General features: G+C 61.7%; 3 protein-coding genes and 1 non-coding gene across 7 annotated transcripts in view; 1 reads left to right on the top strand and 3 right to left on the bottom strand.

The window, feature by feature from the left end:
- Nucleotides 1-27: 27 nt before the first annotated feature.
- Nucleotides 28-10,210, top strand: GNPTG (N-acetylglucosamine-1-phosphate transferase subunit gamma). Its single transcript, XM_023591113.3, has 11 exons — nucleotides 28-102; nucleotides 184-241; nucleotides 323-390; nucleotides 6,952-7,006; nucleotides 7,073-7,156; nucleotides 7,294-7,387; nucleotides 7,452-7,566; nucleotides 7,642-7,724; nucleotides 7,793-7,915; nucleotides 7,990-8,071; nucleotides 8,149-10,210. Exons 1-11 carry the CDS (start codon nucleotides 51-53, stop codon nucleotides 8,244-8,246), a joined length of 912 nt encoding a protein of 303 aa, XP_023446881.2. The 5' UTR covers nucleotides 28-50; the 3' UTR covers nucleotides 8,247-10,210.
- LOC111766048 (small nucleolar RNA U13) lies at nucleotides 3,661-3,759 on the bottom strand. Its single transcript, XR_002798213.2, has one exon. It is a non-coding gene; the product is annotated as a small nucleolar RNA U13 (small nucleolar RNA).
- LOC101435221 (putative E3 ubiquitin-protein ligase UNKL) lies at nucleotides 8,352-25,162 on the bottom strand. 4 transcript variants are annotated; one of them, XM_058285554.1, is made up of 7 exons: nucleotides 25,103-25,162; nucleotides 20,180-20,378; nucleotides 13,315-13,395; nucleotides 12,631-12,858; nucleotides 11,725-11,924; nucleotides 11,341-11,598; nucleotides 8,352-10,768 (listed from the first exon to the last, which is right to left on the bottom strand). In XM_058285554.1, exons 4-7 carry the CDS (start codon nucleotides 12,710-12,712, stop codon nucleotides 10,613-10,615), a joined length of 696 nt encoding a protein of 231 aa, XP_058141537.1. In that variant the 5' UTR covers nucleotides 12,713-12,858; nucleotides 13,315-13,395; nucleotides 20,180-20,378; nucleotides 25,103-25,162; the 3' UTR covers nucleotides 8,352-10,612. The 4 variants fall into 4 exon arrangements, with proteins under 4 accessions (XP_058141537.1, XP_058141539.1, XP_058141538.1 ...); XM_058285556.1 differs by lacking the exon at nucleotides 20,180-20,378 and having other exon boundaries at nucleotides 25,103-25,159; XM_058285555.2 differs by lacking the exons at nucleotides 20,180-20,378; nucleotides 25,103-25,162 and adding an exon at nucleotides 16,003-16,064.
- CACNA1H (calcium voltage-gated channel subunit alpha1 H) overlaps nucleotides 23,468-25,928 on the bottom strand; it is a 41,566-nt gene continuing 39,105 nt past the window's right edge. The window contains 2 exon segments of the mRNA XM_058286730.1: nucleotides 23,468-23,618; nucleotides 25,011-25,165. Of these exon segments, the coding sequence (XP_058142713.1) occupies nucleotides 23,468-23,618; nucleotides 25,011-25,165 (306 nt within the window).

The raw sequence follows: 25,928 nt of genomic DNA on the forward strand, positions 1-25,928 counted from the left end.
TCACGTGACCGGGCCCGCGCTCACGTGACCGCGCGGGGGCCGGCGGCGCGATGGCGGCGTGGAGGGCGCGCTTCCTGCTGCTCCTCGGGCTCGCGGCACGCGGTTAGTGGCCCCTCCGCGCCCCACGCCCCTCTGCGCCCCTCCGCGCCCCGCGCCCGCCCCTCACGGCCTCGCTCCTCCTAGGGCCCGGGCCTGCGGGCACCGTGAGGATGAAGGTGGTGGAGGAGCCCAATGCGTTCGGGTGAGCGGCGCCGGGCCCGGGGCGCGGGGTCGAGGGGCGGCCCGGCGCCCCGCTGCCCGCTGACCACGCCGCTCCCCGTAGGCTGAACAACCCGTTCCTGCCCCAGACCAGTCGCCTCCAGCCCAAGAGGGCGCCGGCCCCCGTCTCCGGTGAGTGCACGGGCTTGGTGGGAGACGCGGCCGCGGCTGGGGAGGGAGCAGGGTCCGAGCTGGTGTCTGCCCACCAGGGCCCGGGAGAGTCCCCCGGTCGGGCCAAGGGAGGGACGGCCTCCTTGGCTGAGTGACCGGGGAGCTAAGGCCGGAGGCTCACCCGTTCGTTCGGTAACCTCTTAAAATTAATGTTCACCTGCACGATGATACACTGAAGCAGCCTGGTGCCGAGTTTAAAAGGGTTTCCCCGGGCCTAGGCCTTTATTTCCATTGCCAGACGTGGTCGCTGGTAAGGGTTTGGTGTGTCTTCTCCCACACGTGTGTTTGTGCACTTATTGCCAAGGTACACAAGTAGAGAATGTATTGTAATTTTTGCTGTCTTTGCCTTTAAAAAAAAAAAAAAACTCCGCAAGCATGGCAATTCACGCTCGTACTCTGCGTCGTGGAACTCTCCAAGGTAGTGGATTTAGGTCTTCCTTCTTAGTATTCCTTAGGGTGCCCTGCATTCCTCTATTGTCAAGCACTTAGGGTTTTGCATTTTTCGGCCTTTAGAAATAGCACTGTGGCCAACACCCCATGCACGTGCCTGTTTCTGCACTTGTGTGAGTTTTTCCTCAATCGGAATGCCAGATGTGGAATTGCTGGGTTAGAGTGTATGTGTATTTTAAACGTTGGATGAGTTAATATTAAACAAAAATGCAAGATTTGGGAAGCGGATGTGGCTCAACTGGTAGAGCATCTGCCTACCATATGGAGGGTCCAGGGTTCAATCCCCAGGGCCTCCTGATGCATGTGATGAGCTGGCCCACATGCAGTGCTGCTGCGCGCAAGGAGTGCTATGCCCACGCAGGGGTACCCCCATGTAGGGGAGCCCCACGCACAAGGAGTGCACCTCACAAGGAGAGCTGCCCTGCGTGAAAAAATCACAACCTGCCCAGGGGTGGTGCCGCACACAAGGAGAGCTGACACAGCAAGATGATGCAACAAAAAGAGACGCAGTTTCCCGGTGCTGCCTGATAATGCAAGTGGATGCAGAAGAACACACAATGAATGGACAGACAGCAGACAATGGGGGGAAGGGAGAGAAATTTTTTAAAAAGTAAATCTTTTTTTAAAAATGCAAGACTTAACTTACTGAATGCCACTTTGTGTTTGGTCTGAGCTGGTGATGCAGAATTGAACTAAAAGTACAATGCTTGTCCTCAGGGCAGCTGATGGTCCAGTGGGCTGGGGAGGGTAGGCAGGCCATCAACGACGAGGTAGATCTGATACCAGAGTTCTTAAAGATAGGCTGTAAAATAATTCTGCAGTCAGTCCTCTCCAGATCTCCTCCGTTGTCTCCAGAGTGCCTTCCATAGTTTTCAGGATCCAGTGGAAGTTTTCACATCACATTTGGTTAAGTATGTCTCCCCTTTTTTACTATGGAATCCTCACCACTCCCACCCCGCCCTTTTTAAAAATTTCATGACTTTGACTTTTTTGAAGAGTCCAGCCCAAGTGTCTTACAGAATGTTTGACTTCTTTGATTTGTTTTGTCCTGATGTCATTTATATACTGAAGAATAGATGAAATCACCACGATTTTAAAATTTCCAATTCAAATTTAACTTTACAGGTCTTATTACTTGTCTATGTATGGTTTTTTTTTTGAACACTGAAAAGCTGCCTTCCTTAATAACACAAATATATTTATTAACTTTGACTACGACTTAACATAAAATAGTTTCAAGATTACACTACCAGTTCCTACTAAGCACACTAACCGAGGCAGTGAGGGTAAGTTTTCTGTAGTTCATTTTCAAATGTTCCAGCTAGAGACGGACTTGAGAGCCTTGTGGTCGAAAGTTGATCATGTGATTCTGGTTCGCTGTGTTTGTGGCCAATGTGACACCACAAAAACCATTGTTTCTTTAATTAAAGAAGTTGTAGCTTTACAGAAAAATCATGTAAAATATACAGTGTTCTCATATACCCTTCATTATTGTTAACATTTTGTATTAGTGTGACACCTTTGTTACAACTCATTAAAGAATATTAGAATTGTACTATTACAGTTCATGGTTTACATTAGGGTGTTTTTTTTCCCCCATTTACCACCCTATCATGAACATCTTGCATTAATGAAGTGCACTTGTTAAAATTCACAGAAGGACATTTTTATAATTACACTGTCATAGTCCTCTGTTTACAACTGGGTTCACTGCTGTAGAGTCCTATGTTTTTTATATTTTTATTCTAGTAACAGATGACCTAAAATTTCCCCTTTCAACCATATTCACATGTTTTTTAGTGCTTGCTTTATATTCTTCCCTTTTGACTTTATGTGTCACGGACATTTTCAACATTATAGAAGTGCAGAGAAGAGTAACCCATGTCCCAGGTGCCTCGCCCAGCGCCAAGCTCACACCCAGGAAGCAGGAGCTCCCCGTGCCCCTGCAGTGCTGGGACCTCCATTCTGCTTTCAGTGCTGGTTTCTCAGTGTTGGGGGGAGCAGAACCCTGGAGTTTCTCCCTGCGCCTCCCTGCAGGGCCTCCCCTTCCCTCTCCACTGTGTGCTCACTCTGAGGGGCCGTTCCTTTTTATTTTAGGGCTTATCCTTCTTCCGGATCACATCTCACAGGTGCAAGGAGCCGTGAGGTCCCTTTCCTGCCCTGCCCTGGAGCGCGCCGCTCCTGGAGCTGAGGTGGCAGCAGCCTCTGCCCTCCCTGCTTTGGCCGCGCAGTCCTCCGTGGGGGCCACCGGCGGTGGGCGTCTGGGTTGCCTGCAGGCTCCCGCTGCTGTGCGTCCTCCTGCAGGGAGGGGCAAGGGCAGCGCCGGGTGCCCGGGTGCCTCTAGGATGGTGCTGGAAGTGCGGTTCTGGTGCAGAGCTCCTGCATCGTGCTGTGCCCCACGGCCCCTGCAGTGAGTGAGCTTTCCACCCAGACGCCCCCCGGGGACAGATGAGGGGACGATACACTTTATTTTTTAAAAGATTTATTTTCTTTCTTTCTTCCCATCCCCTTGTTAGCACTTGCTGTGTCTGTCTTCCTTGTTTCTAGGAGGCACCGGGAGCTGAACCCGAGACCTCTGATGTGAGAGGGAGGCGCCTGCTCACTTGGGCAGCCTCCACTTCCTACTTTGTTGTGTCTCATTGTGTCATCTCGTTGGGTCGTCTTGTTGTGTCAGCTCACCATGCCAGCTCGCTGTCTTGCTTGTCTTCTCTAGGAGGCACAGGGACCCGAACCTGGGACCTCCCATGTTAGTGGGTGCCCAACTGCTTTTTATCCCCCCCACATCAGACGGGTAACAAGCCCACGTGGTAACAAGGTGGGAGGGAGGCGCACCTCACATGCGCGTGAACACCCACTCATCACGCTTACGAACCCGAGGATCTGCCCACCTACTCGAGCCACACCCGCTTCCCTTTCATTTGATTCATTTTTTTAAGTGTGGATCTGGTTTAGCACCTTCTGTGTGACCTACAGGTGAGCTAGAGAGGGAGGGTGCGGGAGCAGACGCCCACATGCCCCAGCAAGCCCAGGTACAGCCGTGGGAGGTGCCACGCCGGGAACTGTCCACAGTGGCTCCCTGGGGGCTGAAGGAAGCACGCCTGTGCCCCGTGCAGGCCGCCCGCCTTGCTCTGAAGGCTCTACTCATGTCTGGGTCTCTTGTGCTTTCAGAGTGTGCTGAAACTTACAAAACATGAAAAGCACCATTTTAACCACTTTTAAGTTTACAGTTCCATGGCATTAAGTGTACTCATCATGTTTTATAATCGTCCCCACCATCTATTTCCAGGACTTCATCACCCCAAACAGAACTCCACACCTGTTAGGCAGGCACTCCCCGTCGGGGTTCCTTGGGGTACATACTTAGACGTGGTAACCTGCGGTCACATGGCCAGACTTCACAGCACCAGCCAGGCGCGGGGCCCTCCTTGCCCCACGTCCTTGCCAGCACCCACTTGTCTCGTCTGTTTCTTGGTCAACACCATCCAGTGGGCGTGAAGAGGCACCTCGTGGGTTTGCTGTGCACGTGGCTGTTGGCCAGTGCTGTTGACCACTTCATGTGCTCACAGGCCATCTGTACGTCTCCTTTGGAGAAATGTCTCTGCAAGGCCATTGTTTTTAAATCCAGTTGTCTGTCTTCTGTTGTTGACTTGTAGGAATTCTCTATATATTCTGGATATCAAACTTAGCAGGAATACAGCTTCCAGATAAGTTCTCCCATCCTGTAAGCTGTCTTTTTACTTTCTTGATGATAATGTCTTTTGAAATGTTAAATTTTGATGAAGTCTACTTGAACTCTTTTTGTTGATACTGCTCATGCGTTTGGTGTTTTTTTTTTTTTTTTTTGAGGATTTACCCCTGTGTTTTCTTCTAAGAGGTTAGCTCGTACATTTAGGCCACTGATCAAGGTTGAGTTCATTTTTATGTGATGGGAGGTGAGGGTGCAGCTTCGCCTTCTACACGGGATTTCCGGTCGCCCCACCCCCACCCCGTGGGCTTGGCACGGCCACGGAAGGTCACTTGGCCGCCAAGGGGGGCGAGGCTGCTTCTGCGCTTTCTCTTCTGTTCCCCTGGTCTCTCCGTCAGTCCCTCTGCCGGCACCACACTGTTTTTGTTTGTTTTTCTGGTTTTTTGGTTTTTGTTTTGCTTATAAAAGGAATGCTGAATTTAATTTTAAGGCAAATCAAGATAATATTGCTTCAGTCAAATTATGACAGGCCCTTTCAAATTAGGATCTGGGTGTGACAAAAAACAGTATCTGGAATCCCTGTCATTCTGTCACAAGTGCCATGTTTACCATTTTGACCATGCAAAGAAACCGAAGCGTAAGTGTGAGGGTTCCTTATGAACTCTAAAAGCAGTCCGATAGGAGTTACGCCAGCAGTTCTGTAATAAATTAGTCGATGAATAACACACAGGTTTCCTCTGTCCTAAATTTACAAGCAGTAATTTCTATTCACTTTCACAGCAGATGCTGGTTTTGTTAGCTGCCTTTTCTGCGCTGATTAAGATGATCAGGTGGTTTCTCCCTTCAGTTTGTCAATGTGACTTCTTATGTTAATGGGTTTTCTCATGTTGAACCAGCCTTGCGTACCAGGAATAAATCCCACTTGGTCGTGGTGCATAATTCTTTTGTGTTTCGTTGAGAATTTTTGCATTTATGTTAGTTGGAAAGATTGGTCTGTAATTTTCTTTTCTCGTTGTGTCTTTATCTAGCTTTGGTATTAGGGTGATGTTGGCTTCATAAATGTGTTGGGTAATTTTCCTTCTATTTTTTGGAAGAGTTTAAACAGGATTGGTGTTAATTCTTCTTGAAACGCTTGGTAGAATTCCCCTGTGAAGCCATCTGATCCTGGGCTTCTCTCTTTTAGGAAATCTTTGCTGATGGATTCCGTCTCTTTAGAGGTGATTGGTTTTCAAGTTCCTGAATTTCTTGTTGAGTCAAACTGAGTTGTTTGTGCATTTCTAGAAATTTGTTTATTTTATCTCAGTTGTCTGTTGACACAGTTTCTCATCCTCTTAGGGTCCTTTGATTTCTGTGGGTCAGTTGTAAAGTCCCCTCTCTCATTCCTGATTTTACTTATCTGCATCTTCTCTTTTTTTTTGTCTTTGTTAGTCTACCTAAGGGTTTGTTGATTTTATTGATTTCCTCAAAGAACCAGCTTTTGCTTCTGTTGGTTTTCTCTATTGTATTTTGGTGTTCATTTTCATTTATTTCTGCTCTAATTTTGTTTGCTTTGGGATGGTTTGCTCTTCTTTTCCTAGTTTCTCCGGGTGTTAGCTAGGTCTTCGATTTCAGCTCTTCTTTCTCAGCGTAGAAGCACAGGGCCACACAGTTCCCTCAGCACTGCCCGCACCATATCCTGCAGGTTTCAATAAGTTGTGTTCCCGTTTTCATTCGTCAAGATTCCTACTAATTTCTCTTGCAGTTTCTTCTTTGATTTAAAGTCTCTGGCCAATAGGTAGTTCCAAATACGAGCTTCCTCAGGACAGTTTCAGGCACGTTGCGTTAACTCTGGAAATCTAATTCTCTCACCGCCTGGGATGGCTGCGTCGTCTTGTTGTGGCGTGGAGAGTCCGTTTGTGACACTCCTCTTTAAAGCTCCGCTGTGGCCTGCTAGTTCAGCCTGTGGGTGTTGAAACGACAGGCGCCCTGTGTGCAGGCGCCCCGCCCCCACCCAAGCAATGAAAGCACGCAGCCCTGATTTGTGGCCGTCATCCCTCAGCCGCCTGTCGCAGGGGTGGGACTGTCACAGGTGTGGGACGGGGGGCCCTGTGCAGAAGGCGAGGCGTGCCAGCGACCTCCGGCCTTTCCTGGATGCTCCAGAGCTCCCGCCGCCCCTCCGCTGGACCCAGCGCCAAGGGTCAGTCCAGACCAGCCCCAGCTCAGTGGCCGTGGTGGTGGAGGCACGGGTTCCGGGACCTCTGTCCCACCGTCTCCCCACAGCCTTCCACTTCCAAGTTTCAGCCGCTGGCCCTTCGCCAACCGGCCGCCAGCCTCATGGCCCCTTGGGCTCCCCTGCCCAGGCCTCGGCGCCCTGACGGCGCTCATTGGGCCGCACTCTCCTCCCCCAGGGCCCTCGCATCTCTCCAGACTTTCGGGAAAGTGCTTCAGCCTGGTGGAGTCCACGTGAGTGAGGGGAGTGGCGCGGGGCAGGCGGGAGCTGCACAAGCCCTGACGCTGCTGTGCCTCCAGGTACAAGTACGAGTTCTGCCCCTTCCACAACGTGACGCAGCACGAGCAGACCTTCCGCTGGAACGCCTACAGCGGCATCCTCGGGTGCGCGGGCTGGGGCCGGGGCTGGGGCGCGCGGGGCCCGGGACGCACGGGGGCTGGGTGCGGGCCTGGGCCAGGGTGCGTGGGGACCGGGGCGCACGGGGGCCGGGCCCCCAGACCTCACGCCTGCCGCCCCCCAGCATCTGGCACGAGTGGGAGATCGCCAACAACACCTTCACGGGCATGTGGATGCGGGACGGCGACTCGTGCGGCACCAGGAGCAGGCAGACCAAGGTGAGGCGCGGGGCCGCGGGGCCCGGGCCAGACGCCCCAGGCGCCCACCTGCCTCTCCCCCCAGGTGGAGCTCACGTGTGGGAAGAGCAGCAGGGTGGCCCACGTGTCGGAGCCCAGCACGTGCGTCTACGCGCTGACCTTCGAGACCCCTCTAGTCTGCCACCCCCACGCTTTGCTAGGTGGGCTGCGGGCTGGGGGCGGGGCGGGGCGCGGGGAGGAGGGCCTTGGCTCAGCCCGCCCTCTGGGCTCCTCAGTGTACCCCACCCTGCCAGAGGCCCTGCAGCTGCGGTGGGACCAGGCAGAGCAGCAGCTGGCCGACGAGCTGATCACGGCCCAGGTAAGCGCCGGGGCAGGCCTTCCGGGGCACGGCCCGCGTCGGGTGCTCCCTCTTCCTGCCTCCCACAGGGCTACGGGAAGTCGCTGAGGGCGCTTTTGGAGGCCGCGGGCTACTTGAGGCCACCAGAGGAGACCCGGCAGGAGGGCGGCGCCAAGGGCCGGGCGTTCGAGACCTTGGAAGACTGCAGTAAGGTATAGGACTTGGGGGTGTCTGGACAGGCTGGTGGCCCCCGGTGGCCTGACCCCCCCGGTGGCTGTTGTTTCAGGCCCATGAAGACCTGACGAAGGAGGTCAGGAGGCTGGAAGGCTTGCTCGCCCTGCACGGCATCCACTACTCACCGCCCGCGGGTAAGCGGTGCCTGCGCTCGCCGTGCACCTGCCACCTTGCAGGCAGGTCCCGTGACCTGCGCCTGCTGTTTTGACAGGCACCTCTACCTCCAGGCAGCTGAGCCCCAAGACGCCCACTGAGGGGGCCCCCGGGCAGCTACGAGGCGACCCAGGACAGCAAGGGAACGGCCTGTGACGATGCCCACAGGCCACCGCAGCAGCAGACACTACAGCTGGCCAGAAGGTTCTGTTTCCTCCCAGAACCTTCCAGAAGGCAGGGAACAGACTCTCAGGCAGCAGCCAAAGGAAAGACTCGAGGCTTTAATTAATTCCATAGTGATAAAAATAAGTCCGTGAATTCTGTAAACCGTCAATTGCATAAATGCTATTGTATAAAAAAATTTAAACAAATGTTAAAATTTTAAACAATTTACTACACGTAAATGATGATGCATTATAAATACTACCTTCTCGGTTAAACCCCTTTCATGGATCGTTGCGCATGTACTGGGGCGCCACACGTTAATCCACACACAACCCACGCTGCGCCAAGGTCTCGTGCCAACGAGCTGCACAGACGTGACAGTAACCAGAGAGGGTGGGGCAGCAGGCACCGAGCACCGAGCTCGGCTGCTCCCGGCTCAGCCCTGGGGATGCCTCGGCAGGGGACGCCTGCAGAATGGCTTCCGGAACCTTCCCTCGCTGCTGCACTTCTGTCACCGGGGGTCCCTCAAAAGACCCAGAGCCAGGGAGCAGGGTTGGGGGGATCCAGCGTGAAGAGCCCCCTGCCCCAGCCCTGAGCAGGGGCACAGAAGAGAGCCCCCCTCAGCTGGGGGACACGTGGGGCCCGTGCCCCCTCCTCAAACCTGAGCCCCGGTGACCCCGCTCCTGAGCGCAAGCCAGATCCCGCAAGAACTGACCGCAATAGCTTATAAATAGACCTAAAGCTTATTTGTCCTTAAACGTTTATAATTTGAAAATATCTAGGATAGAAATAGGTAATAAACACTGTCCCACAAGAGACCAAGGACCTCTCGATGAGAAGCAGGTACATAAATATTAATAAAATAAAGTCCTAACACTGATGACAGTAGCCCAGCACACACACCGCTTCTGGGTGCTGAGCTAACGAGTCCTCGCTGGAATTCAAAACATTCACTAAACTCCAAGCCGAGGACGTCACAAGTGGCAGCTGAGCTGCAGGTTCCCTTAGAAAAGACAGAACCCTTCTGTTCTACATGAAAAAGATTATTAAGCTTCTTACTAAATTAAATACATTCTAATTGGTCACTGATAAAAATTTTTACCTAATCACTCTGCACTTTAAAAAATGCTATTAAAAGTCTTTGGCAAAGTCGGTTTTCCCTTCTCAGCCAGAGGGGACGAGACCTGCCCTCACCTCCCCAAGGTCAGGCTCGGACAAATCTCAGGGCCATCTCAGGCGCCCTCGCTGAAAAAGCCAGGGCGGGGCAAACCACAGGCCCCCTCCCGTCTAGAAGCGAGCCCTGATCCAGAGCAGGAAAGACCCCTGCTCAGCTGTGGCTGTGCTGCGGGGCCAGAGGCCAGGCTACCGGCACCCCAGGGCTTGGGGGGTCCTCAGGGCAGTGTCCCAGGCACCCCAGGCCGCTGGCTGCACAACTGAACCCCGACAACAACTGGGCAAGCTGGAACAGCGTCCCACCTGGAGTCCCAAACAAGCTACTGCATGCCGCGTCCTCCCACAGGTCCCTGATCGCTGACTGGCCCTCCACCTGCAGGGGCGCCCCACGCCACCGGCGAGAAACCCCAGAGCACAGCTGCCTGGTAGAAATCCTAGCAACCGCGTCACCAGGGCGCAGGTCTCAATAGCATCCAAAGACTCCTCTCCAACTTCTGTTGATGCATTCTCGGTATCAAACCATCTCCCAGACCCCCGCAGATACACCAAGGGGCTCGGCGCGGGCGCCTGGGACAGTGGCCACGGCGCGCGCAGAAGCACACGGGAGCTCTCAACAGCACGTCCGACAGACCCCTCATAAAATTAAAAACCTCCCTAAACGTACTCGTGTCGGTCAATAACTGCTCTGTTTATAAATACTATTCATTTGTACTTAATTTGAAAACTGTAAAAATCCTAGGTGTTTCTCACCACTAGATAAATGCTCATTTAGTAAGTACTAATTCCAGAGTATGAAATCTAATGTGTTTACCGTACTATGAGTTAATAATAAGCTGATATGAGATAGTTAAGTTCACAGGACACATAAAGCTTCGTGCTACCGCATATTAAGAACCTCTGGAGCCGAGAGAGCAGCTGCGGCGCTCGCAGCCCAGCCTCCCGCTCAGTTCCTCCGTCTGCAAAGTGCTCCCACGAGCCCCCGTGCTCTCGCCCACAGCACGGAGGCCACCACAGCCAAGCCCCGGCCGGCGGGACAGCGGTGGTGGTGGGTGTGAGCTTGCAAGGATGTGGGGGACACCCAGGAAGCCGTCAGGGGGCTGCACAAGTGAGGGGGGCGGGCAGGGCCGGGGGGCCCCGTGCCTCCTGCTGTCGTCCGGCCCTGGGGGTGCGGCGGCCGGCTGTGGTCACCACTTGAGCAGAGGGCCCTCGCAGCAGGGATGCTCGGGGGCGCTGGCCGCACACGGCTCGCAGGGGACGCGGTGCTGGCAGGGCCGCAGGACGGCGCCGGGGGCCGGCTTCGGGCACGCCGCGCACTGCTTGGCGCGCAGCTGGAAGATGACCTGGGGGGAAGGGTGGGTGCTAAAGGTCACCCCGTGGGGACGGCGCCCTGGAGGGACCTCACAGGAACTTGTTGGGAGCCCTGGGTGCGGGGAGGCCGGCAGCCGGGAGACCGGGTGGCAGAGGGGGACTGCGAAGCCACCCACGGGGGAGGGTGGGCCTGGAGCCCTCCTCACAATGACCAGGTCCCCGTGGCCCTTGCCCCGGGGCTGCTGCCCCCGTGACCCGGGTGCCTGGGCCTGGCCACGCCCCAGGGCTGCCTGCAGAGGCGGTGTGTCCCAGGCAAGCCCTCAGCTGCTCCAGACCCCGGGGTGGGGTTGCGGGTGGGGGTGGGGGCGGCCCGCAACTGCTTGGGCTAAAGCAGGCGGTGCTGGGAGGGGGCCTCGGCCCGCAGCTGGGGCGCGGGCGGGGGGGCGCAGGGCCGCGGAAACTCCCGGCTGCCCGAGTGCTGTGGGTGGGGGACGTCAGGGCATGACGGGCCCCGGGAGGACAGTGGGAGGAGGCAGGGCTGGGCGTCGTGGCTGGGCGCGCTCCAGATCTGGGGTGCCGGGGGCCCTCCCCACCCCCTGCTCACCCCATCGACTGCCTCCAGGTCCAGGCGCAGCTGGCTCTGCAGCGAGTGCAGCTCCGGTAAGGGGATGGCGTCGATGTCGCCGAAGCCCCTGAGGGCGGGCGCCGTGGCGCCCACCCCGAGCCCTTCGAACTCCTCGCGCAGCGCCTTGAACCTGGCCTCCGCCTCCTCCTTCCTCTGCAGGGCCAGCTGACGGTCGCTGTCGGCCGCCCGGGCGCGCTCCTGCGCCTCCTTGGCCTCGCGCTGCCACGCGTCGCAAGCCTGGAACCAGGCGGCCACTGCGGTGAGGGGGACCCCGGGGGCAGGGGGAGGGGGAAGGCGCGTGTGGGAAGGCAGGGGAGGGGAGGGCCAGGAGGGGGAGGGCAGGGCCCGCCTCACCTGCCTCACCTGCTTCACCTGCTGCCAGGACTCCTCCCACTGCCTGATCTTCCTCTTGGCCTCGTCCAGCTGCCGCCTCACGCGCGCCAGCTCGGAGCGGCGGGGACTGGCGCTGGGGGGCGCGGGGCCCGCGCTCAGGACGGGGGATGGGCTGGGGGAGAAGCTGCCGGCCATGAAGTCCCAGATGCTTCCGGAGACGCCATTCAGCCCTGCGCGAGGGCGCCCGTCTCAGCAGGGGGTCGCCCGGGACGCCCGCCCCTCGCCCACCCAGGCCTCTTCCCAGCCCCTTTGGGCATTTAGACAAAGGGGCGCAGCGCCCACGGGGTCCCGGGAGCCCCTCCTCTCCTGAGAAGAGCTGAGAGCTGCAGGAGCTTGTTAACTGGGCGACCTGGACATTCAAGGCATTGGAAGTTACAACCAAGATGTTTGAAAAATGGTTAATTTTTCTTAAAAAACACATAAAATATATCCAATGAAAAAAATAGAAAAAAAAAAGGAAACGGCGTCATTCCATGCCTGCCGATCCGTCCCATCTGCCTGTGCGCTCGGTCTCTGTGATCCCACATCCCAAAATGTCTGGAAAACTCCAGTGTGCACCCATGACAGTGTACGAGGCCAAGGTACATCTCCGTGTTATGACAACAGGGTCTTGGGGTCCCCGGGTCCCCCTGAAAACCTGAGGGAAGTCTGAAACATAGGTAGGTTCACACCCCCTGCTCACAGGGCACTGACACCCAACCCTGCGCATGCCCGTGACTCAGTTTACCCAACTGTAAAAGGGGGCGATGACCCTGCTCCCAGGCTGGCCGCAGGCGAGGCCCCTCGGCAGCCATCCACCTGAAGGTGGGCTCCAGCTCGGGGCCCAGCAGGGCGGCTCCGGGGCCCCGTCCGGCCCGCGCCCCCCGGGGCACTCACCTAGGGAGCTGTAGGAGGGGGCCGAGGAGCCCAGCAGCCTCGGCTCCGACTTCAGGGGCGGCGGCTGCTGGGGAGGCGTCATGGCCGAGGAGACCAGCGTCCCCGACAGGGACTGGGGGAAGGCGCTGAGCGGAGAGGTGGAGAGGGACGAGGACGAGTGCGCGGAGGGCGAGCGGACCAGGGAGCCCGGGATGGTGACCGGGGCGGAGCCTCCCAGCAGCCTCTGACCTGGGGGACAGCCGGGTCAGCAGGAGGTGGCTGATGCCTCTCCTGGCCCCAGTGACGGAGGCTCCCTCCCGCGTGCCCCCGCCAGCCAAGTCCACGGGGCTCCCAGCCAGAGGCAGGCCTGCCCTGGGCCACAGCGGCCGCCCGGGGAGTCGCTGAACTTCTCTTAAAACCAGAAGGAAAAAGTGAATTTTCACGTTAAGAAAGAGTTTTAATGAACAGTGTGAATATGTCCACCTTCACGCCAGCGCAGCCGCGAAGGCGGTGCTGCTTTCTCATGGAGGAAGGGCGGGGCTGTCCCCTGGCCCCTGCCCCGAGCCGGGACAGGGGGCAGCTGGGCGGGCAGGGGCCGGGGGAGGGCCCGGGGCCAGCAGGCAGGGCACCGGGTCACGGAAGAAAGCGTCTGGGTGTGTGGAGGCAGAGCGCGTCCACGGCGCGTCCGTCCACGGCATCCCTTACCTGCCAGGCCAAGGTCACTGCCGTCCGAGTCGTCCAGGGACGCGATGCTGAAGTCCCTCACGTGCAGGTCGAAGGCCGAGCCTGTTCAACAAACGGCGTGTGAGCCTGTTCAACAACCGCGCAGGAGCAGCGGCAGGAGGGCAGGGCCGCCGAGCGGGGGCGGGAAACAGCGCGGAAGCGCACCCGAGCGGCCCTGCCGGCTGCACCCAGCGGCCTCTGGCGCCTCCTTCCTAGGAGCACAGGGGCCAGAGGCCCGGGGCACCCTGCAGCCCCCCACAGCCTGCGCTGACCTCTGGGCCTGGAACCCACTGGACTGTCACAAGAGTGCTGCGGGGAGGGGGGGATGTCCAGGACACTTTTAAGAGGATGCTGAGCCCTGAGCCCAAACCAGGACCCGAACTCTGGAAGCACCCCCGGAATGACGCTGCAGCCACCGCCTCTCTCCAACAGCGGGAGGAGGCATGCAGGGCCCGCTGTCCTGGGGAGGCAGCGAGTTCACGGCCGCTTACCCGGCCCCCAGGCCCCCCACCCTGTGCTCAGGGGCCTGGGCACACCCCCGACCAACTGCTGAGTCAGCACAGAGGCTCGGGGGGGGGGGGGGGGGGGGGGGGTTGCAGGGACCCGCCCCAGGACCTTGCTCCTGCAGGCCAGGCTTCCCAGCTGCCCTGGCCTGGGGGTGGGGCGCACCCCTGGGGGCCCCTCCTCTCCCCACCCCGAGTGCCCGGGGCAAGTCTTGATAAGCGTTTTCTCTGCCTCCTAACATACTCCTCAATGATTCCCCTGCAACCCAGCCTGGGGGTTCTCCAGGGCACTGAGCTTGCTATTGTGGGAGCAGAAGGGCCACCCATCATGGGCCTGGAGGCCGAGTCCTCGCCGGCCAGCCAAGGGGAAGGGCCTCCGGGGGCTTTTAAGGGCTTCTGAGAGGACAACTGGAAAGGGGTCACGCAGGCGGCAGAGGGCCAGGAGCCTCTGAGGACAAACAGCACAGCCTGCACCCCACCAGGCCCCCAGGCCCACGCAGAGCACACGTGCGGGGGGGAGGGGTGAACATGGAGACCCCCGTTCCATGTTCGGGGAGCACGGCTGGGCGGCACGCGGACACCACCGCTGCCCCAGCCTGGCCGTGGTGCTGGGCTCTGCCCTGCCCCCGGGGGTCTTGGATCCCGGTCCCATGGCTCCAGCCGGCGCAGGCCTTACTGGGTCTTCCTGGCCTTGCCCACCGGGCGCGGCTCGAGTCCGTCTGCCGAGAGGCGCAGGTGGTGAGTGGCAGGAGTGCCCGGCTGCCCCTGTCTGGTCACAGGCATGATCTAACTACAACCAAAGGGCAGCCCTGAGCTGGCCCGAGAAGCCAAGTTCAGAAGACGCTGGGTCGCAGCCAGAGCGGGGCCGAGGCTGACACCCGCCACCTGGACCCGGTCCCCGGAGGTCCACAGGCCGTGGTGAGGGACGGGCATCCCCGCCAGAAGAGCCCAGGGGGAGGGCTGCGGCGAGGACAGGCGCAAGCAGCCCCTGGAGGACAATGGGAGACCCTATCCTCCTTCCCAGAACACACGGGGCGAGAACAGGTGGCCCGAGGCAGCGGGGCCAGAACAGCCCCCGGGGAGCCCAACTCACACCCCACAGCCCCCCGGTCCCATCGTGGAAGCTGCCAGAACCCACCGCTCCTGCGAGGATGGTGTCTGAGTCATCGGGGCTGGACAAGGCTTTCTGGACAGACCGCGTCTCCCTTTCCCCCAAAAAAGCCCTCGTGCTCTGCAATGTCATCTGCTCAGCCGCCCTTATCGTGGCACGACAAGCGCCCACTGTCCCTGCTCTGTCCCCGCCTGCGGTCCCCAGCCAGTGAGGGCTGGCTGCTCTTGGGCTGCCAGGCACCTGCTTTCCTGCCCACCCCCAGCCCCGAGCGCGGAGTCCAGGGCATGTGGGGCCACCAGGTCGGGGTGGAGGGCTGCTGCCCCCCTGGCTGCACCACGGGGCGTTCTCAGCTCGAGCCTGAAGACGCCGCTTCGGCCCCGACAGGTGCTCAGGGGCTGTCACCACCGCGCTGGGCCCTGGGACCTACCTGGAGGTGGGGCTTGCACGGGCGTCTCTGGCCGGTCCCCAGGACCCCGTGGCCCTTTCCCCTGAGTGCCCCTGAAGGCCCCTGCCGGCTCCTTCGCCTGCAGGACCCCCTTCCCCGCACCTCATTTTCCCGAAGATCAGACCCGGGTCTCGGGAAGGAGCCTCGAAGCTAGAACTGACTTGAAAAGTGGGTGAACCCGGTGACATAAATAGCAGCGGCAGCCAGCGCTCCTGGGCCCCGGGAGACCCGGCTCAAAGCTGCTGAGTAACGGCGGCGCGGCCCGGGGCCCGTGACTCAGCACCCTCGCCGCCCTCTGCGGCCGGGGACCAACGGGACAGGGCGAGCACTCCGTGCACCCCCGCCCGGGGCGCCCCTGTCCGGAGGGCAGCCAGACCACGGGCACCTAGCACGGGGCGGCAGCAACGCCCCCCGGGTCCCCCGGCCTCGCCAGGGTGCAAGAGGCGCTCAGTCGAGGGTCCTGGGAGCTGGCGGCGCGGCCCTCGGGGGCCCCGGGGCGCAGGGGGCGCAGGGCCCCGGGGCTCCCCCGCACAGGCGCTCGGTAGGGGCCGAGGCCGCGCTCTCGGGAGGCGGACGGCGCGCTCGGCGGCCCCGGAGAGCAGGGCGCGCACCTGTCGGCAACCTCGCGGCCGGCCTCGGCCTCGGCAGCGCGCGTGCCCGCGGGGGCCGCTCAGAGCGCGGGGGGCGGGGCGGGGCGGGGCGTCCGCGCGGTGCTGACTCACCGCCCGCCGCGGCCGATTCAAACCCAGCCCCGCCCCACGCCGCCGGGCCCCGCCCGCCGTACAGGCCCCGCCCCGACGCCCAGGCCCCGCCCCGCGCCGCCAGGCCCCACCCCGCGCCGCCAGGCCCCGCCCCGACGCCCAGGCCCCGCCCCGGCGCCCAGGCCCCACCCCGCGCCGCCAGGCCCCGCCCCGGCGCCCAGGCCCCACCCCGCGCCTCCAGGCCCCGCCCCGACACCCAGGCCCCGCCCCGCGCCTCCAGGCCCCGCCCCGACGCCCAGGCCCCTCCCCGACGCCCAGGCCCCACCCCGCGCCTCCAGGCCCCGCCCCGACGCCCAGGCCCCGCCCCGCGCTGCCAGGCCCCGCCCCGCGCCTCCAGGCCCCGCCCCGACGCCCAGGCCCCGCCCCGACACCCAGGCCCCACCCCGCGCCGCCAGGCCCCGCCCCGCGCTGCCAGGCCCCGCCCCGACGCCCAGGCCCCGCGCCGCGCCGCCAGGCCCCGCCCCGCCGTGCAGGCCCCGCCCCGACGCCCAGGCCCCGCCCCACCGTGCAGGCCCCGCCCCGCGCCACCTGGCTCGGGGACCGCAGGTGCGCAGCTGCCTCGGCCGTCCGGCCCCGCGCGGGGCTCCCCCGGGGTCCCTCTCAGAATCACCTGCCAGGAGCACCTGGCCCCGCTCCAGGCAGCCCCTCGTTGGAACTGGGGAATCGCCGCTCCGGCTGGAACTTCCCTGCGCCCGGGCCCCGGCCGCGCCTGCCCCCGCACGGGCCCGCCTGGCACTCCGTGGGACACTCTCCACCTGGCCGCCCCAGGCCCTGCCCAGGCCACGGCCCCTGCGCTCGGTGGAGCCGTCGGGGCCCCGGCTGTCTGCAGCTCGGCCCCACCTCCGCGTCCTTGGTGAGGCGCTGCTCACCTGCCGCTCACCTGCCCCGGGGGGAGGGGCCCTCCCAAACTCGGCGAGGACCCGTCAGTCTCCTGAAACAGGTCCTCTGACCTGAAACACTGGCCGCGTTTGAACCCGAAACCCCTTTGCACAGAGTAGACGGCAGAGGAAAAGAAAGGGGAAACTGCCCGGAAAACCATCCTACTAGCCCCAAAATGGAGCAGGAGTCTGGAGGCAGCCCCGTGTACTTCCCCATCTGCTTCCTCCCGGGGGCTGTGGAGGGTTAGAGCCCCCTCCCCAGAACACCAACACCCATTCTGCGGGTGCGAGCGTTTGTACAGGGACTTGGGAGACGTGATTAGTCAGGGCGAGGCCAGACCCAACGGGGAAGGGCCCTCACCCAAACAGCGCTGGGGCCGTCCCTAAGTGGGGACGCTGGGCCTAAGGAGGGACGCTGGAGGCGGACATCAGGGAGAGAGGTCGCCGTGTGCCCAAGGTGCCTGGACGTGACCCGCTCTGCCGACCCCGCGGGCTGGGCCTCCAGCCTCCAGCCTCCCGGGGCAGCCGACAGGCGGGGGTATTCGTGGGAGCAGGGCTAGCAGGCTGAGCAGGTGGACAAGTCACAGCCGAAGCGCAATCAACTGTACCGCAGGGAGGACACGGCCTCGGCGGTGCCTGTGTTCCCCAAAGCCTCCAGCGAACATCTCCCGAAACGCGTGCGCAGGACCAGGAACCGCAGTGGGCGCGGCGCCCTGCTGGGGCTGAGACTTCCATCTTGGACTGGGCTCTTGTCATGGGGATGCAACTTCAGTACAACCTCAGGAGAGCGTCAGAGAAAGGGAGCAAAACAAACCACGGAAAGGGTATGTCTCTAGAGTCTAAACCGTTGATTCTGGGGTGGGGAATTCACCCCTTCACCTCCAGTCGTTGGTAGAGGAAATATAAAATGCAGGGGGAAATTACCAAAAACACAGCTCCCTTCAATTCATCTTAATAATTACAGGTCTGGGTCTAACACCTGCAAAACAAATGGGGCCTCAGCCCCATTTTTCCCTCAGGTGAGCTCATTTGGGGCAGGGAGCTAATTTCACTACGACATGGCTTTAATCTTGGGGAAAATAAACTTTATTTAAAAAACAGAATTTGTGCTGATCCATAAAAAAGAAAATAGTAAAACACGCCATCCACCGTAGTGGCCTTTCCAGCTCTTTTCCAGGTAGAAAGAAATGGCTCTCTTGTTGCACAAGTCCATCGGCCTCCTGTGTGCCCTTGTGTTTCAACACTCCAGTCTCTAGGTGGCCAGTTAGAAACAGTCAACACAGAGTACGTTTCTTTAATGGCTCGGTTCCCCGCGGGGGTCAGGGACGCAGCTCGGAGGGCAGACAGGGAGGGAACTTTTGCCACTAGACGCCACAAGTGCAAACTGCCTCACGACCTCACCTCGTGCCCCACCCCTCACCTCCAAACTGCTGCTGGGAAACCTGAGTTGAGGTGGGTCTGGGTAGGATTCAGGGCCTCGAGCTGGAGCCCCCCCACCGATGGCCTCAGACCTCAAGGCCCCATCGTACAGCCCATTAACGTCACCCACAATCCCGAGACCGCTCTGGGTGGTTTGCCCTCCGCTTCAGATTGAAATACTGCAAATGGGTTTATTTTTGTTTAAAAAAAGAATACACTGGGAAGGTACAATGGTGTAGCCACTGAGGAAAGCAAGAAGCCAATTCCCTATAAAGTTAAATACAGAGTCACCTGTTCCATGTCTATGTCTTTATACCCAAAGAGGGACAACGGGCCCACCAGCCGATACTTGTCCCCACTGTCCATCGCAGCCTTAGTCACAGCAGCCAAAAGGCAGAAGCAACTTGAGTCCATCGACAGGTGCAGAGAGAAACAAAACACGGTACACACAAAATCAATATTATCCGGACATAAACAGTGAATAGTATTTATGTTGCAACACGGGGGGACTTGAAAGCTTATAGTCAGTGAAATAAGTGAGACACATAAGGGCAAGAAGTAGATGATGTCACTAGTAAGAGATGCGTAGAAATAGCACATCTGCAGAGGTAGAAAGCACATTAGAGGGCGCTACGGGAGGGGGGCGGGGGGGGGTCCTGGTTAAAACCAAGAATGCACACCAACGCCAAGCACGAGGTATACCAGGTCTAAGACAGTCTTCCCAAGAGAAGCCCTAACGAGGGTCAGCTTCCAAGGAGAACTTACTCCCACGTGGAGCCCCCGAGGAGGTCCCCACACCCGGGAAAGGGACACTATAAAGCAAGCCCAGGAACCGGACCCTCATCCCAAAAGCAAGCAGACCAGGGAGGCCCAGGGACACTGAGAGTGGCCCAAACGGTGCCCACACACGAAGCCTCGTCCTGGCAGGGGGCCCCGGGAGCTGGCCGTGGTGCTGAAGGCAGGGCCACCGGGCGGGGCTGTCCGTGGGGGGGGGGGCCCCGCCCCCAGCTCACAGGGGTGGACGTGCGGCCACTCCAGGCTGGCCCACGTTCGAGGTCCCCGGCCGGCCTCACCACCCTCCCTGGAATCTCGGTAGCAGGACAGAGGCGCAGGCAGGGGGGTTAGCCCCGGCCGTCGTGCTGGAGGGACTCACCGAGCAGCTGCCCACGTGAAGGCCCCCACAGGTGCGGGCAGGGGACCCCACCATGCGGCCTGGCCTCTGTCCCGGGGCACAGCCCGCCTGGCTCCGTCCACTCGGCCCCACCCCTTGGCCTCGGGTTTCACGAAGGCCTCCCCGCCCGGAACCCCCCCCAGCTCCACCCCTCGGCCCCCAGGCCCCTCCCAAGCTGGCTGTGCCCACCACCTCCTCTCAGCCTCACCTGCGCCCCCTCGTACCCCCACCTTCGGGTGCTCGAGGGCCCCGCCAGGCCCCTCTGTATTTCTCAAGGGCACCCCCTGCTGCGAGGGTCCCGGCTGACGGCAGCCACGGCTCTGCCTGGCCTGGGGGTGACTCTTAGAGCCGCACCCTGTCCCGGGGGCCCCCGGTCCCCTCACGTGCATCCTGACCTGAGAGTCCAACCTCTCCGTCTCCACCCAGGACCCCGAGGTAAATCAAAGTGACCACGACCGAAGCCGCGCCCCACCGTCCCGCCCCGGGGAGGTCTCCGAGAGGCCGCGACAGCAAGGCGGACAGACGCCAGAGCGGTGAGAGGGGGGAGTGGGACACCCACCTATGACGGCCTCGACCGTGCTGCTCGAGGGCTCCGGGGGGGCGCGGGCGCCGAGGGCGGGCGGGGCCGTGGGGGAGGAGCTGCCCGAGCCCGCGCTGGAGGCCAGGCTGGAGCCCACGCTGGACGTCACGCCAGGGGTCGCGCCGGAGGTCACGCCGGAGGCCAGGGGCTGCGCCCGCGCCAGGGCGGCGAGGTGGTTCTGCACGAGAGCACAGGGAGCGGGGTGAGCAGAGGCGCGGGGCACCGGCAAGGCGCGCTGTCGCCCGGGGCGCGGCTGGGGACCCGCCGGCCAGCCTCCGTTCCCAACGCGAACCGCGCACGGGGGCAGCTCTGCGCGCACCCCGGAAGGGCGGCGAGCCGAGATGGCGGCGACAGGCCGGGGCGGCTCCCGCGCTCTGCCGGGGGTGGAAAGCGTCCCGCCGAGGCAGGTTTCCAGCGAAATGTGTTTTCAAGTCCACCCCTCAGGCAGATGCAGCAAGGGGGTGGGCAGGAGCGGCCGGTGGGAGAGACGAGCCCCGGCCTGGGCGTGGATGTGCCCTGGGCTGCCCCTGCCCCCCGCCTGGCTGAGCCCCCGGGGCCACTGCAGGGGGCCCTAGAGAAGTGGGGCACCCAGGGGCCACCTCCAGAGGCGCCGAGCCATCGGCGGTGACATCAGCACCTGAGAGAAGTAAGGAACTGGGGCGACTCACGTTATCTTTAGTCGACAGCAGAGTAAGAACTGGCACAGCCTGGAAGGGGCAGCCAGGAATGTGGGACACGGTGAAAAGGGAAATCACATAATCAGAACAGAACGAAATGCGCCAGAGCCACTAAGCCACAGGCAGGAGCTCTGGGGGAAACGGTGGCCTGAGAGGTCACCCCGACAGCTACGGCGAAAGCCGTGTTAAGAGAGCTTCACCCCGATGTTCGCAGGGAAACGACGTGATGCCTCCTTTGCTTCAGGACTCCTCGGAGGAAAATTCCCTTGGGGGTGGGCACTGGGGTACAAAACAAGGCAGGGGGTTTGGGGGCTGACCTTACTCTTTGTCTAAATCTGGTTTTTCTAGGGTAAAAATAGCTTTTTCATGTACACATCTGAAAACAGAGGAATCAGCACAACTACTTCTCCAAGAGGACGTCTCCTGTCCCCTCAAGAGCCGGCCCTGCCCGCGAGTGCCCTGGCGACAGGCTTGCTCTTCGGATTGTTTGGCCCATGAGACCCTGGAGGCTTAAACTTCACAAACGCCCACTTCTAACCGCAGGGGCCCGGACTCGGCCTCGTCGGGGCTCCCGCTCGCCGGTCCAGGACAGGGGCCCCTTCCTCTCTTCCTTCTCGAGGGCCCCCTCCTCTCTTCCTTTTTGGAGGGCCCCTCCTCGGCTGCGGGTCTCTGGGGCAGGGGAGGCAGTGGCAGCCCTGCTCCCGGTCAGCCTGGGTGGGCGCCTGCGGGCGGGGCCCGAGTCCACAGCACACTCCGCCTCGGTGAGAACTGCCACCAGGGTGCTCCCCGTGGGCACGCCAATCGCTGCCTGCAGCGGGCAGCGCCGAGGTCCCTGCCCGCACCCACGGGGGTCGCGTGGCCGCGCCTGCATCAGTCACGGAGCTGCAGAACAGGACGGCAGGGGGGAGTTATTCTAGAAAGTTCACGCACCGCGGGGGCCGACAAGTCTGTATTCTATAGGGCAGGCGGCAGGCTAGGAACCTACTACAGCTAGGTTTGAATTCCCCAGGGGAGGCTGAAAAAGAGATTCTTCCTAATTTCTGAAACCCTCAAATCTGGCTTTTAAAGCCTCCAACTCTGATGGGGAGCCTCCTCTCCTTGCTGAGGGCAGCGCCCCTGTTGACTGTAGATGCAATCAGCTGTAGATGCAATCGACTGCCTATAAGATACCCTCACAGCAACAACCAGCCCTGCGTTTGCTCGACTCAACACCTGGCCAAGTTGACACGTGAAACGGCTCATGCAAGTGGCTCTGGCGGCCCCACATCCAAGAGGGGAACGCAGACCCCGATAAGCCTGGATCGGAGAGAAGCCCCCAGGGACAAACGGACAGGAGACTCGCCACCTCGGAATCACCACCAAGAGCTCAGAGGATGACGCAAGCAGAGAAAGGCAGGCCTGGGCGCCTGCCCAGCGGCCAGGGGCCAGCCGTCCTCTCGGGGCGCGTCCACGGCACCTTCGCAGGCGCCCGGCCCGCAGCCACCCCAGCTGCCGCCTCCCGCCTCCTCCCGGCGCACTCCTGCGGGGCCGGCGGTGCCCTGAGCTCCAGGCCCTCGTAGGCCACTTTGGAAAGTTAAGAGAAAGCTGGACTCGAGGGGTGGCCCCGCCCATGACTGGTCCTTCATGGAGGACATCTGGATACAGACCCGCAGGGGATGACCAGGGGATGCCGGAGGCAGCACGGATGGACACACGGCCAGCCCGGGAGGTCCTCCTTGCCCTGCCCGTGCCCGGCTGCATGTCTCTGGCCTCCATTATGGACAAGAGGAAGCCCCTCGTCCGTCCAAAGCCCCCAGCTGCTCGGGCAGCCCCGGGCACCAAGGCTCGCCTCTCCTTATTCAGCAAGAGCGGCCCGCACCACCGATGCGGGCAGACGAGCACCCGGGGACAGCCTGGCCGGCACCCCCCTGACCACCCCTGCCCCCGGCCGCGTCCTGGCGCTGCCCCCCCCTCCGGCCGCCCCCTGCTCATCCACCCGGCCGCCGGTTCCCCAATGGGGGACTGGGGGGTGTCGGCCTCGAAGGGCCCAGGCCTGCTGCGGCCCCGGGCCTCCCACCTGCCCGTCCTGGCCTGTCCTCTCCAGGGCAGCACCTGAAGGTCAGTGATGGCCCCAGGGGGTGGATGTGGACTGCCCCGTCAGCCCCAAACAAGCTCTGGGGCGGCCCCCCCCCCCACCCAGGGCAGGCAGCTCCCAGGCTCTGGGCGAGCCCCGGGGGGCAGGTGAGTCCATCCCCCCGAGAAGCTGCAGGTGGGGTGGGCCCGGGGCCCGCAGGTGCCGCCGCCCCCTCCCAGGGCAGACTCAGCGCTGATGTGGGGGACAGGAAGGCTCAGCCCAGGGTCACCCCAACCTGCCCGGGACCCGGCTGGAGCCAACAGGCCCCTCACCCACCCGCGGAAACGGCGCTCTCGGGGGATGCGCCGACTGCCGCCACTGCCATCTCGATGGCAACAGCCCCTTCTGCCGCCTGTCCCAGATCCGCGGGGGTCTCAGCGCCAAGCAGAGCCACGGGACCAGACCTGACCCGCACTGTGCTCCCAGCCAGCCTCCGTCTGTCCTTCCGTCCGTAAGGGGGAACGCAACTCCTACCACTCAGACTCGACCGCCCGAGACGCTTGAGAGGCTGCGGGCGAGCGGGCAGGGGACGGCGGGGCACGTGGAGTCAGCCAGCGGGCAGTGCTCCAGGGGGCCGGGGCTGGGTGGGAGGTGGCCCCTGAGGCCTGGGGCCCGGGATGAGCGCGTGCTACGGGGAAAGGCGCACGGAGCTGCTCAGCGCCACCCAGACCATGGGGCAAAGGGACCCCTGGGGACTGAGCGGGGGAGGGTGCCCGGGTGCCACTCACAGCTGTCCATCGCAGACCACCCGGCAGGACCTGCTGCCCCCCGGCCAAGGGGCCGAGGGGCCGAGGCCTGGGCCCAGGGCGGGCCAATGGGACCCCGGGGCGGGGCCGATGGGACCCCAGAATGGGCCGACGGGACTCCGGGGCAGGCGCGGCCTGCACCCCCAGGCATGGGAAGACCTCCGCCAGAGCAGACGCAGCTCCAGAGCCAGCCCGCGTCCAGGGAGCTGCCGAGGGCCCAAGGTCACGTCTTCCCTCCGCATCACGGCCACACCGGCTTTTTGGGACCGTCGGTGCCCTTGGGGGCGAGGGGCCCAGGTTTCCAGAGCTTTCTCCTCGGTGGCGTCTCATGCCCTGGGTGTTGGCGGGGGGCTCTCTGGGCCACAGAGGTGGGCAGGCTGCCGGGCGGCCCTCAGGTGCCACTTCACTCGGGGGCATGGCCCGCCCCCTTCCAAAGGGACTCAGCAGGTGGGGGCCGTGGCCCGGCCGGGGGACTGCCCTGGCCCCTTCTCCCTGGGCGGGTCTGGGGGTTCCCTCCCCTGTGGGGCTCGGGGAATCTGCCCCCCATTCTCGACCTCCCTGCCCCCCACTCCAGGCCCCCCTCCCACAACCTGGGGCGGTGCTGGTGATACCTGCCCCGGCACCCCGGGCTTTGACTTCTCAGCAACCCCTCAGCGACTCTCGTCTTACAGCTGACTCACCCCGGGTGGGTGGGGAGTGACCGCTCAGTGGGCGCAGGGGTGGGAGAACAGGGGATCGGGTGTTGGCGGGGAGGTCTTTGTGGTGACTCGGGATGAGGTCATGCGGGAGTGGGGGGGCCTGAGCCGTCAGGACGGGGGGCCCGACAAGAGGGGCCTTCACAGACAGACGGATGGACAGGGGGGAGCGCCGGGAAGGCCAGCCAGAGCCAGGGGACGGCGGGGTCAGGCGCTGCCCCACGGACTTCGGAGGGGACGTGGGCCTGTGGCCTCAGGGCCCCGCCTGCTGCCCTTGAAACCAAGAGCCGCGGGGGGAGGTGGCTCGGCACAGAAGCACGCAAACAGTATGGATGGCCCAGTGGACGAGCCCCTGGACAGAGGCCACAGGAGCCAGGGGGAGGGCGGGTCCCTGGGCGGCCACCAACGGGCCCCTATCGACTCCGTGCAGAGAAGGTAAAGGGGCTTCTAAGGCACAACGCAAAGGTTCTCAAACGTTGAACCCGAGGGACACGTGCAACAGCCGAGTTCAAGAACGCAGACAAAAGCATCGTTAGGGTATAGGGGACAGACGTTAACCGGGTCACCGCAGGGGCTCACGTGCCAAACCGTGACGATCGCAGTGACGGCAGCGACAAAAGGGGGCACTGGGAGGCCACAAAGGAGGAGTCCAGCCCCGCCCGGGACAGTACCTGCTTGCTGTCCTGCTCGCCGGCCCTCGGGCTGCCTTCCGTGGGTAAATCTCTCCGCTTCGCCTACAACAGAGAAACGATCGTGTTGGGGAAAACGCGGTGAGCGAATGTCATGTGAGAACGCGCGTGAAGGGCTAAGCTGTGCTCAGAACTTAGAAGTGCCGTTGCCGGCAGGCTCAAGAACCGGGGGTGCACTCGGCCTGCTGCTCCCCACACCCCGTGAAAAGTTCAGCCCCTCCTTTCAAGGGGTCACCGGGTACCCTGGACTCGAGTCTGCAAACCAGCCAGCCTGGACCCCCACAGCTCAGGCCCCCCGAGGCGCACATCTCAGAAAGAGCGAGACGCTGAGGCAAACGCTCACGCTGGAATTTTAAGGAACATAAAAATCCTGATTTTTTTTTACCCTTTATTGTGGCAACCATAAGTATAGAACACGAATTTTCCGCTTTACTTGTTTTTAAGTGTACAATTCAGTGGCATTAACTCTTTTTCTAAAAGATCTGTTTATTTATTCCCCCACCCCCTTTTTTTTCCTAAAGTTTTAAAGAGACAGAGCCGTTGGGGCTTTTCCTGGGCACGTGGCTCGAGGAAGGCGGGCATCCGGCCGGCAGTGACCCCGGGCAGGCTCCCGAGGCGGAGGGAGGCGGGCTGTGGCCGGGCGCCGTCGTCAGCCTGGTGCCAGGCAGGGGGACAGGCCTTCGCCCAGGACCCCGTGCTCAGCGTGGCCCGAGGCCCTCGCTCCTGCGTCACTGCCCCAAGCACTGACCCCCCAACCTGCAGGCACAGGTGGGGTGGCCCCGACTGCATGCCTGGGCGCCTTCGGGTG

Source organism: Dasypus novemcinctus, chromosome 23 (assembly GCF_030445035.2).
Source record: "Dasypus novemcinctus isolate mDasNov1 chromosome 23, mDasNov1.1.hap2, whole genome shotgun sequence".
Lineage (NCBI taxonomy): Eukaryota > Metazoa > Chordata > Mammalia > Cingulata > Dasypodidae > Dasypus > Dasypus novemcinctus.